The sequence below is a fragment of the Salvelinus namaycush genome, chromosome 16, assembly GCF_016432855.1.
Source record: "Salvelinus namaycush isolate Seneca chromosome 16, SaNama_1.0, whole genome shotgun sequence".
In the NCBI taxonomy this organism is placed as follows: Eukaryota; Metazoa; Chordata; class Actinopteri; order Salmoniformes; family Salmonidae; genus Salvelinus; species Salvelinus namaycush.
The window spans coordinates 16,266,388-16,279,906 of record NC_052322.1 but is presented as its reverse complement, the minus strand read 5'-3'; the positions used below and the strand labels follow the sequence as shown (position 1 = coordinate 16,279,906).

The window sequence follows — 13,519 nt, the reverse complement described above, 5'->3', positions numbered from 1 at the left end:
TTTTAAAATAAAGCTGTAATGTAACAAAATGTGGAAAAGGTCAAGGGGTCTGAGTACATTCCGAATACACTGTATACAGTGTATGGCGATGGCCTGTTATTTTTATTTAAAAATAAATATTTGACCTTTATTTAACTAGGCAAGTCAATTAAGAACAAATTCTTATTTACAATGAAAGCCTACTAAGAGTCCAAAGGCCTCCTGTGGGAACGGGGGATAAAACAAAACAAAAAGTAAGACAAAACACACATCACGACACTACATAAAGAGAGACCTAAGACAACACAACATGATGCAGTTTAGATATTACACCCCTTTCTCTAATCTAACAGGGTCTGATAACTGAGACTGAAGGCTACAGTTCCCCTGAGATTATTAGACCAATATCCACTGGGGCAGTCGTATTCAGTCGTATTCACAGGATCCCTTTCTTTTGCTGATAAAGGGATCTGGTGCATAGCTAACTACAGTTGAAGTCGGACGTTTACATACACCTTAGCCAAATACATTTAAACTCAGTTTTTCACAATTCCTGACATTTAATCCTAGTAAAAATTCCGTTTTAGGTCAGTTAGGATCACCACTTTATTTTAAGAATGTGAAATGTCAGAAAAATAGTAGAGAGAATGATTTATTTCAGCTTTTATTTCTTTCATCACATTCCCAGTGGGTCAGAAGTTTACATACACTCAATTAGTATTTGGTTGCAATGCCTTTAAATTGTTTAACTTGGGTCAGACATTTCGGAGAGCCTGCCATAAGCGTCACCACAATAAGTTGGCCCATTCCTCCTGACAGAGCTAGTGTAACTGAGTCAGGTTTGTAGGCCTCCTTCCTCTCAAAACGCTTTTTCAGTTCTGCCCACAAATCTTTATTGGATTGAGGTCAGAGCTTTGTGATGGCCACTCCAATACATTGACTTTGTTCTCCTTAAGCCATTTTTCCACAACTTTGGAAGTATGCTTGGGGTCACTGTCCATTTGGAAGACCCATTTGTGACCAAGCTTTATCTTCCTGGCTGATGTCTTGAGATGTTGCTTCAATATATCCACATCATTTTCCTTCCTCGTGATGCCATCTATTTTGATAAGTGCACCAGACCCTCCTGCAGCAAAGCACCCCCACAACATGATGCTGCCACCCCCGTGCTTAACGGTTGGGATATTGTTCTTCGGCTTGCAAGCCTCCACCTTTTTCCTCCAAATATAACAATGGTCGTTATGGCCAAACAATTCTATTTTTGTTTCATCAGACCAGAGGACATTTCTCCAAAAAGTACGATCTTTGTCCCCATGTGCAGTTGCAAACCGTAGTCTGGCTTTTTTTATGCCGGTTTTGGAGCAGTGGCTTCCTCCTTGCTGTCGATATAGGACTTGTTTTACTGTGGATATAGATACTTTTGTACCTGTTTCCTCCAGCATCTTCACAAGGTCCTTTTCTGTTGTTCTGCGATTGATTTGCACTTTTTGCACCAAAGTACGTTCATCTCTAGGAGACAGAACGTGTCTCCTTCCTGAGCGGTATGACAGCTGTGTGGTCCCATGGTGTTTATACTTGCGTACTATTGTTTGTACAGATGAACGTTGTACCTTCAGATGTTTGGAAATTGCTCCCAAGGATGAACCAGACTTGTGGAGGTCCACATTTTTTTTCTAAGGGCTGATTTATTTGGATATTCCCATGATGTCAAGCAAAGAGGCACTGAGTTTGAAGGTAGCCCTTGAAATACATCCACAGGTACACCTCCAATTGACTCAAATTATGTCAATTAGCCTATCAGAAGCTTCTAAAGCCATGACGTCATCTTCTGGAATTTTCCAAGCTATTTAAAGTCACAGTCAACTTAGTGTATGTAAACTTCTGACCCACTGGAATTGTGATACAGTGAATTTTAAGTGAAAGAATCTGTCTGTAAACAATTGTTGGAAAAATTACTTGTGTAATGCACAAAGTAGATGTTCTAACCGACTTTCCAAAACTATAGTTTGTCAACAAGAAATTTGTGGAGTGGTTGAAAAACAAGTTTTAATGACTCCAACCTAAGTGTATGTAAACTTCTGGCTTCAACTGTATGTATCACACCACGTAACGGATGTTGTACCAAGTACTATTATGAAGGTGGTACAACTACGCATCTCAAAGCTGTATCTGCAAGAAGAGGTTGCATTGAAACATTTTGTTCTATAAGCTGTTGTTAGAAAGCAGCAAGATTTCATTGACAAGACACATGTACATTGCTTCAAAATACATTGAGCCATTGAGTGCTGTTTAATCACATTAATTCCATTTTCATTTTATTATTATATTCATCCATGTAGAAAGTATTAAGGATTCCTTAACAATTATTCAGCTACTGCTTGTACTGTGGTAAGCCCATTTTGAAGGTTTTGATGCCTCTTTAATGTCAACTTCTGTTCTATCTTTGATGGGGATTTCATCGTGTTTGCTTTCCTGAGAAGGCGTTTCAGTCAGCAGCTAGTTTAGTGTATATTTCAATACCCAATGTTCTTTCATGCCTACTGAATGTTGACATTCATCTGTAAAAAAAATAAATAAGCCTAGTTAGGGATCACAGCAAAGTGAAACCTATTGTTATTCTTTAAAAAAAAGAAGTCAAATAACTCAAGCATAGATTGGTAACTTTTTTCTAATTTGGCACACAGAAAGTAGAGGCCATGAGAGGCCAATAGTAACTTGTTATTTTTTTGGCACAGATTGGCCTATAGATGGCGCTGTTATAAACAGTCTCACTTAAACCCTCACATCCGCCGCCCGTTTCACCTAGACTTTGAAGTAGGTGTCTTTCCTCATGCTGAACAAATTTTCCTCAAGGGCCCATAAGGTCCGTCTGGATAGATTTTCTTCCATCTTCGAAATTTGTGAAAACCTAAGAAAAACTTATTCTCATGAACCATAAGTGCCCAACTTTGGTGTTAAAATAACACACTTACGCTAATATGCAAAAATATGCAAGAAATACTTCAGAAATCTTCTCATGAACTATAGGAACAAATGACACCAAATTCGGAAAGTGGTACATGTTGTAACTTAGTTTGAGAAAAGATAAGTGATTGATCCAAAGATTTATTGACAAATCCCAAATCAGATTTTACGTGTCCATTTACGTGTCCATTGAAACTTGTCATCTCTATCAAGGTCGTTCCTAAGATGAACCACACTGAATTTGGTACTGATATCTCAAACAGCAAAGAATCTATTAACAACGAATTATTTGCATAATGTAACGCTAATGCTCAAAATCTTCTTCTCCTCATGAACCATATATGAAACTGTCAGTATATTATCCTTTTTTAACAGAATATTCTGTTTTTCTACAGAAGGAGAGGGAAATATTGGTTTGTTAAATAACAGAAAAAAGCCATGAATTAAAAGATCTGTTTAAAATGACAGATTTTCTTTAGAATAATGGAAAGTAACCATTTGAATTCTATGTAAAATAATAGAAAAATTGTAATAAACTGCAGTATTTTTAACATTATTTAATATTTAAACATTTAGCTAAATGTAATTTACATTTCAGATTAAATTACAATTTACAATGTATATTTATAGTATTGGCTAGTTAATTTACATCTGAAACCCCCTACTTTAATTGAAAATGTCAGTATTTTCACAAGGTAATTCTATGAAATTGCTGTGTAATACTGTATATAGTGCCTTCGGAAAGTATTCAGACCCCTTGACTTTCCCCACATTTTGTTATGTTACAGCCTTATTCTAAAATGGATGAAATAAATACAAATTCTCAGAAATCGCCATACAATACCCCATAATGACAAAGCAAAAACAGGTTTTTAGAAACTTTTGCTAATTTATTCAAAATAAAAAACAGAAATACCTTATTTACATAAGTATTCAGACCCTTTACTATGAGACTCGAAGTGAGTTCAGGTGCATCCTGTTTCCATTGATCATTCTTGAGATGTTTCTACAACTTGATTGGAGTCCAGCTGTGGTAAATTAAATTGATTGGACATATTTGAAAAGGCACACACCTGTCTATATAGGTTCCCACAGTTGACAGCATGTCATAGCAAAAACCAAGCCATTAGTTTGAAGGAATTGTCCGTAGAGCTCCGAGACAGGATTGTGTCGAGGCACAGATTTGGGGAAGGGTACCAAAACATTTATGCAGCATTAAAGGTCCCCAAGAACACAGTGGCGTCCATCATTCTTAAATGGAAGAAGTTTGGAGCCACCAAGACTCTTCCTAGAGCTGGCCGCCCGGCCAAACTGAGCAATCTGGGGAGAAGGGCCTTGGTCAGGGAGGTGACCAAGAACCCGATGGCACTCTGACAGAGCTCCAGAGTTCCTCTGTAGAGATGGGAGAACCTTCCAGAAGGACAAACATCTCTGCAGCACTCCAACAATCATTATGGTAGAGTGGCCAGACAGAAGCCACTCCTCAGGCACATGACAGCCAGCTTGAGGTTTGCCAAAAGGCACCTAAAGGACTCTCAGACCATGAGAAACAAGATTCTCTGGTCTGATGAAACCAAGATTGAACTCTTTGGCCGGAATACCAAGCGTCACGCCTGGAGGAAACCCGGCACCATCCCTACGGTGAAGCATGGTGGTGGCAGCATCATGTTATGGGGATGTTTTTCAGTGGCAGGGACTGGGAGACTTTTCAGGATCGAGGCAAAGATGAACAGAAAAAAGTACAGAGATCCTTGATGAAAACTTGCTCCAGAGCGCTCAGTACTTCAGACTGGGGCAAAGGTTCACCTTCCAACAGGACGACAACGCTAAGCACACAGCCAAGAAGATGCAGGAGTGGCTTCGGGACAAGTCTCTGAATGTCCTTGAACCTGATCGAACATCTCTGGAAAGAACTGAAAATAGCTGTGCAGCAACGTTTCCATTGAACCTGACAGAGCTTGAGAGGATCTGCAGAGAAGAATGGGAGAAACTTCCCAAATACAGGTGTGCCAAGACTCGATTCTGTAATCGCTGCCAACGGTGCTTCAACAAAGTACTGAGTGAAGGGTCTGAATACTTATATAAATGTAGTATTTCAGTTTGACATTTTTTATAAATTAGCAAAAAAAAAAAAAAAAAAATGTTTTTGCTTTGTCGTTATGAGGTATTGTGTGTAGATCGATGAGTAAAAAAAACGAGTTAATGCATTTTAGAATAAAGCTGTAGTGTAACCTAATGTGGAAAAAGTAAATGGGTCTGAATACTTTCCGAATGCACTGTATACAGTACATAGATTTACCTCAAAATGTGGCTATTTTGAATGTATTTTTACAAAATTGGAAAGTTTATTTACAGCTTAAAACACCTACTTTAATCAGATAGTAATATATTTTGATTGTTTATTTTTATCTAACTACTGTTCAACTGTAAATATACAGTAATTTACCCCTAAAATGGGCTATTTAGAATGCATTTCAACAATATGTTTCTGTTCATTTACATCTTAAAACATCTACTTTAATCAGAACTTACTGTATTTTGATTGTGTATTTCTATAGAAATCCTTTTGAAAATGGTAAATATACAGTCATTTAAGCCTAAAATTGGCTGTTTAAATGTATTTCTACAATACAATTGAAGTTGGAAGTTTACATACACTTAGGTTGGAATCAATAAAACTCGTTTTTCAACCACTCCACAAATTTCTTCTTAACAAACTATAGTTTTGGCAAGTCGGTCAGGACATCTACTTTGTGCATGACAAGTAATTTTTCCAACAATTGTTTACAGTCAGATTCTTTCACTTATAATTTACTGTATCACAATTCCAGTGGGTCAGAAGTTTACATACACTAAGTTGACTGTGCCTTTAAACAGCTTGGAAAATTCCAGAAAATGATGTCATGGCTTTAGAAGCTTCTGATTGGCCAATTGACATCATTTGAGTCAATTGGAGGTGTACCTGTGGATGTATTTCAAGGGCTACCTTCAAACTCAGTGCCTCTTTGCTTGACATCATGGGAAAATCCAAATAAATCAGCCAAGACCTCAGAAGAAAAATTGTAGACCTCCACAAGTCTGGTTCATCCTTGGGAGCAATTTCCAAATGCCTGAAGGTACCACATTCATCTGTACAAACAGTAGTACGCAAGTAAAAACACCATGGGACCACACAGCCGTCATACCGCTCAGGAAGGAGACGCGTTCTGTCTCCTAGAGATGAACATACTTTGGTGCGAAAAGTGCAAATCAATCCCAGAACAACAGCAAAGGACCTTGTGAAGATGCTGGAGGAAACAGGTACAAAAGTATCAATAGCCACAGTAAAACGAGTCCTATATCGACATAACCTTAAAGGCCGCTCAGCAAGCAAGAAGCTACTGCTCCAAAACCGCCATAAAAAAGCCAGACTATGGTTTGCAACTGCACATGGGGACAAAGATCGTACTTTTTGGAGAAATGTCCTCTGGTCTGATGAAACAAACATAGAATTGTTTGGCCATAATGACCATCGTTATGTTTGGAGGAAAAAGGTGGAGGCTTGCAAGCCGAAGAACACCATCCCAACCGTGAAGCCCGGGGGTGGCAGCATCATGTTGTGGGGGTGCTTTGCTACAGGAGGGTCTGGTGCACTTCACAAAATAGATGGCATCATGAGGCAGGAAAATTATGTGGATATATTGAAGCAACATCTCAAGACATCAGTCAGGAAGTTAAAGCTTGGTCGCAAATGGGTCTTCCAAATGGACAATGACCCCAAGCATACTTCCAAAGTTGTGGCAAAATGGCTTAAGGACAACAAATTCAAGCTATTGGAGTGGCCATCACAAAGCCCTGACCTCAACCCTATAGAACATTTGTGGACAGAACTGAAAAAGTGTGTGAGAGCAAGGAGGCCTACACACCTGACACAGTTACACCAGCTCTGTCAGGAGCAATGGGCCCAAATTCAACCAACTTATTGTGGGAAGCTTGTGGAAGGCTACCCGAAACGTTTGAACTGAAAAAGTGTGTGAGAGCAAGGAGGCCTACACACCTGACACAGTTGCACCCGCTCTGTCAGGAGCAATGGGCCCAAATTCAACCAACTTATTGTGGGAAGCTTGTGGAAGGCTACCCGAAACGTTTGACCCAAGTTAAACAATTTAAAGGCAATGCTACCAAATGCTAATTGAGTGTATGTAAACTTCTGACCTACTGGGAATGTGATGAAAGAAATAAAAGCTGAAATACATCATTCTCTCTACTATTATTCTGGCATTTCACATTCTTAAAATAAAGTGGTGATCCTAACTGACCTAAGACAGGGAATTTTTGCTTGGATTAAATGTCAGGAATTGTGAAAAACTGAGTTTAAATGTATTTGGCTAAGGTGTATGTAAACATCCGACTTCAACTGTATGTTTCAGTTCATTTACATCTTAAAACAGCTACTTTAATCAGGCATTAATGTATTTGGATAGTGTATTTCTCTAGAATTACTGTTGAAACTGTAAATATCCAGTTGTTTATACATTTTATTTATAGTGAACTTAATGTCTTTTGTCTCTGATTTACACATAAAAGTCAATTTACATATGCAAAATCATAACCCCCCCCCAAAAGCTAATTTCCATAATTTGTTATCATTGACATAAATCATTATGTAACAGGACATTTTAAATAAGAGCTGATTACTGTAATTTACGAGAATTTGTTCATTTTCCAGATAAAGGAGATTACTGTAAAATTATACAGTTAATTTTCCGTAAAATTACATACTTTTTGTTACAGTGTACGTCAGATTCACTCCAGATTTTGTAGTTAGACAAAGGAAGATAAAGGAAGATATTTCTTACATGATAGAGTGCTTCCTTTGTTATCCAAAGCATATTGTGTCCTTTCTATCATAAAGTTAACCCCGTTCGTTGCTGGTCACAGCTATATTTTTACATGGAGTTTGGTTTGTTTCAGTTTTGGTGGAGGAAACTACTCTCTCAGTTTCATACTATATAGGTCAAATTCTTCTGAACCAAAGTAGAATGACAGATAAAGAGAAATACAGTAAACCCCATATTAGTTGTGTAAGTGCTGTTTTCTCTTTAATTCCACTACTGTCGTCACTCATAATTGTCCCCTCCAGATTGTCAACTTACATGAATTAACAATTGGGCCAACAGAGCAGACACATGGTCAATTGTTGAATATGAGGCAGATAATCTGCTGCTGTCTGTGATTGCTCATCATCGTCACCCCGTCCCTCAGAGGAAGAGGAACAATGTAATGGTTCCCACAAAAACAGCCCCTGGCCCCAGGAAAGGGATTTGGGTGTCTGGAGAGAACAGGGGCCATATGGAGCGGGCGTAGATAGCAAGGCACACGTACAGAATAATGGATGATGTGTCATGTTTCATGTTGCAGAGAAGCCGTCAAGAGACCCAGTTTGGGGAAAAACACGCACGTTACGGCAAAAGCGACTGTTGGAGCATGAAAAAATGTGCTTATGTTTTTCCATTATATGATCTTTGTTGAACCATGCAGTGAACTTTGCAGGGTTTTTAGGAGAGGATAATTTGATTTTCATTTCTTCGGTGGTTTGGTTTATTTGATTTACTTTCTTGAAGTAATTGGGTAAAAACTAGGATGAGTTTTCAATCAATTGCACTCCACACTGCCCTCACCCACCCAAATAAGAGGAATACCTATGTGAAAATGCTGTTCATTGACTACAGCTCAGCGATCAACACCCATTTCTCCTCCAAGCACGTCACCAAGCTTAGGACTCTGGGACTAAACACCTCCCTCTGCAACTGGACCCTGGACTTCCTGATGGGCCGACCTCAGGTGGTGAGGGTAGGCAACATCACCTCCTCCACGCTGACCCTCAACACGCGGGCCCCACAGGGGTGTGTGCTTAGTCCCATCCTGTACTCCCTGTTCACCCATGACTGCGTGACCACACAGGACTTCAACACCATCATCAGTTTGCAACAATGCGACACCCTACAGGGAAGAGGTCAGTGGCCTGGCTGTGTGGTGCCGGGAAAATAATCTCTCCCTCAACGTCAGTAAGACAAAGTAGCTGATCGTGGACTACAGGAAACGGGGGAGAGCACGCCCTCATCAACATCGACAGCGAGAGCTTCAACTTCTTCAGTGTCCAAATCACTAAGGACTTAAAAGGGTCCACAAACGCGCGCACATTCATGAAGAAGGTAGCATCTCGTCCCCCTCAGGAGGTTGAAAAGGTTTGGCATGGGTCCTGAAATCCTCAAAAGATTTAACAGCTGCACCATGGAGGGCATCTTGACTGGCTGTATCACTGCTTGGTATGGCAACAGCACCGCCCACTATCGCATAGCGCTACAGAGGGTGGTGCGGACAGCCCAGTACATCACTGAGGCCGAGCTCCCTGCCATCCAGGACCTCCATATCAGACGGCGTGAAAGGAAGGCCCGGAAAATCGTTAAAGGCTCCAGCCACCCAAGCAATAGACTGTTCTCTATGCTTATGCACTGCAAGCGACACCAACAGCCTCCTGAACAGCTTCTATCCCCAAGCCGTAAGACCGCTAAATAGGTTTTAAAAAATGACTACACGGCCTATCTGAGTTGACCCTTGTATTTTGTACTCACGCACACTGAAACTCCAACACACACACACACACACACACACACACACACACACACACACACACACACACACACACACACACACACACACACACACACACACACACACACACACTCACATACGATCATAATATACACTGCTGCTACTTTGTTTATCATATATCCTGATGCCTTACCGCTATACATGTCTACCTCTATCACTCCAGTATCCCTACACATTGTAGATATGGTATTGGAACCGACCCTGTATATAGCTTACTTACTTTCTCTTCTTATTTCTTATTTTTATTTATCGTGTGTTTTTGTTCTACCTTATGTCATTTTTAGTATTACATTGTTATTGGTTACTGCATTGTTGGGTTTAGAGCAGGGTTGAAATTATTGTGTTTTATTCCAAAATTATATCTGTTTGTGCTTCTTGCGGTTCATTTGCAGTCTACAAATTATTTGAAATTATATTCCGGCCCCCCGACCGTCCGCTCAAGAAAAAAACGTCCCTCGGCTGAATCTGCTTGATGATCCCTTGGTTAGAGCTTGCAAGAAAAGCATTACCCTGTACTTGTACACATGACATTAAACATGAAACTTGAAACTTTAATTACAAGAGAGCAAGACACAGACAATGTGTATCTTGCACTTATAGTATAGCCTTCTATTTTGATTCACTGTATATATACAATTTAACCCCATATCTACAGGAAGGCTGTATACTCTACAGTATATAACAAAACAGGACAGACAAAGAGTAGAATCTTAGCTTTTTGGGATATAATAATTTCTCTCTATGTTCCAAGCCTTTCTTTTTGCCAGGGGGGCACTGACTGTCAACTTAGTTCCCCTCACCCACCACTCTTTTCCTTATGTATTCTACCTGCATGTGAAATAAGCCATGCACCTCACCTCTGTTTTTCTCTCTCCCTGCCTGTGTCAGAACTACACTTAAGTGCTGTTTCCGATACCCATGAGTAAGCCCCATAAAAGCCGCCCCATAGCCGCGGCGTTATTGTTTCTTGCGGATGATTGATTGATGGATGAGGGCTGACACTTCAATGAAGCCATTTCCACCGGCATCTCTATCCGATGATGTGCAGCGTATATTTTCCATCCACGCCTCATTGCTCGCCTGTGTCATTCCTGGAACTTCATTTACACCCTGTTCCCTGAAGGACCTTTTTTTAGTCCATCTCCCTTTTTCTTTTCTCTCTCTCTTTCTACTCTCCCCCCTCTTCTCTCTCTCTCTCTCTCTCTCTGAATCCTCTTTCTTTTAATCTGTTAAGTTTTTTCCCCCTCAGTGCTATAAAATAATGCTATTTCTTGTTGGCTCCGAAGGAGCCATGATAAAGTAAAATGCATGGAGTGGTTATTTACAGGAAGTGTACTGCTGACGGGCCCACTGTTGTGTCTTTTTTTCATTTGTCATCAGATGCCAGATCCAGGGCTGTCCAAGCCTATGACAGAGCTATGATATCCAAACCCTACCAGACATTTATTTCTTTGTACTTTTACCCCTTTTTCGTGACATCCAATACAGTCTTGTCCCGTTGCTGTAACTCCTCTACGGACTCGGGAGACGCGAAAGTCAAGAGCCATGCATCCTCCGAAACACAACCCTGCCAAGCCGCACTGCTTCTTGACATACTGCTTGCTTAACCCGGAAGCCAGCCGCACCAATGTGTTGGAGGAAACACTGTCCAACTAGCGACCGAAATCCCGGCCGGCCAAACCCTCCCCTAACCCGGGCCAATTGTGCGCCGCCTCATGGGTCTCCCTGTCATGGCCGACTGTAACACAGCCTGGGATCGAACCCAGTGCTGTAGTGACGCCTCAAACACTGCGATGCAGTGCCTTAGACCTCTGCGCCACTCAGGAGAATGGACCCAAGTGTGTTCTATACTGTATGTCGATCATTATCTCTCATGTTTTGAGCCGAAAAAAAGTATTTCTACACTGCAGAATTCAATGCATTGACATAATTATGCTTAATACATTTCATATCCATTCAATGATACTGTGATTGAGGTGGCTTTTCTGAGACAACTGCCTGTTTTTTGCTCATATGGAGAGCAGATGGCTAGGAGGCTTTCTGGGATGGCAGCCATTAGATTCCCCCTCAGGTGCCATTGGAGTCCCTTTAGAAGGGGATGGTGATTGGTAGGACATGGCACTTCTTAAAGAACTGCTATCCCACGATAACAGAGCGAAGTTGAGACTCAGATCTTTCTCTTTAAAATGTATGTCAAACCAAAACCAATTATTGCAAAGTTAAACAAACCGTACAACTCTATCCACAAGGACTACTTTTAACAATTTCCATAGACATTTTTACAAAAACATTTACTTGAAGGACAAAGTCTCACTCTGTTACCTTGGAATTGCCCTGATCTGCCTGAATTTACCACCTCATAGCATTCACCAACAGGACACACGCACTGCTATACAATGTGTGGCCTAAAAACAGTAGATTAGATCTAGCACTGACAGTGTTGTATATAAGCTGCTTTTAGCTCCTTATTGGTGTTTCCTGATGTGGCTGTATCATTCTATAAACAGGTATATACAGTATTTTCTTTTCAAACTTTAGGAATTTTTTCAAGGTATGTAAAAGTAATAGATGCTGCCTAGTGTCTCAACACCTTAGGATTGATAGGGGTTGGTACATGGTCCTTGGTCAGAACGGGAAAAGTGCAATGGAACCACATTATTGTTCCCATGATGCATTCATCATCGTAGCACTGCATGTGGCCTCAATGAACTTGACCTTGCCTGTCATGGGACATTTCAGTGCAGCGGAAAAATATGATTGTTTCCCTTTAATAATATTAGGGAGCCTGTGTGTTTACTATTACTATGAAGGCAGAGGTATTTCCTCTTTACAAACAGACAGGGCCTCCTGCATTCCTGATGGCTCCCCCCCCCCGACCTTCCATTTGCTTGACAGGGCTCCAGTCCACAAGGTAAGGGAATAGTGGTCCCCTCCTATATTTATACATTAGACTGGTTTCCACTCTGAGAAGGCAGCAGAAAAGGAGAAGTGATTGGTCCCCAGAGTGTATTTCCCCTGTGTCCGCATTGCCGTGTCATTCTTTATCAATAATCACCTCGGAGGGGAGAGCTGCTCTTGTTTGTGTGAGATTGACCTCTCCGGTGATGGGGCTACACGGACGGGGGGTCGTATGTAACATGAGGTCCTCTATATATCGAGGTCCTGCTGCATAATGGCTCTGGATGTGGCGGTGAGAGGCGAAAGGAGAGAGAGAGAGGGAGGGAGAGAAATAGGGTTTGAGTGCAGTCAGGAAGGAAGGGATGGAGGGGAAAATGGCACCTTAACTGTCCATCCTGGGATGTGAGAAGAGGAAAGAGTGTAACCACATAAGAGCCCTCCCAGCCCTGTCACCACTCCAGCGGCCTCATCTCAAATCTGTCACTTCCAGTGCATGCTAGAAAAGGCAGAAAAGAAACGTGTCGTTATTTCTAGAAGTGGGGTGTGTTGTTGAGCTCTTCAACATGCTATGCTTTAGAACAATGAAGTATATACTATGTATCGTACAGTATACATTCATCTCACCATGGGTCGTAGGTTGAATTACCGTATTTGTGGATGTGGAGCTAAATAAGTTATTGTGCAATTTGCAATTGAGGGTCTATCAGTGATTTTGTTTTCTTATCTTCCTCTGTGGTCTGAGTGTACCACAGTAATTCACAACCGCATGGTTAAGGTGGACCTGTAGTAGGGGGGGGGGGGGGGGGGGGGGGGGAGACAGAAAGAGAGCCAGTTACACCTATTTCACTAAGCAATACCCTACCTCCTCTAATGCGAGATGACACTGAATACTACACACAGAGAAACAAGTAACCTCAAATTGGGTTATGTTTCCTACCTGCCCGTAATCCAGTTGGTAAGCACTATACATGTAAATTTCTTGGGCGCAGAGAAATCAGATTATTGTGGTCTGAGCTGGGAATTT

The 13,519-nt window shown here is 41.0% G+C and overlaps 1 protein-coding gene across 1 annotated transcript in view; it reads left to right on the top strand.

Annotated features, from left to right (window-relative positions):
* LOC120061119 (zinc finger protein 217-like) overlaps positions 1–13,519 on the top strand; it is a 41,851-nt gene that overhangs the window by 9,853 nt on the left and 18,479 nt on the right. Inside the window, exon 4 of the mRNA XM_039010675.1 lies at positions 9,022–9,170. Coding sequence (XP_038866603.1) covers positions 9,022–9,170 — 149 coding nt within the window. The remainder of the gene's footprint in view (positions 1–9,021; positions 9,171–13,519) is intronic.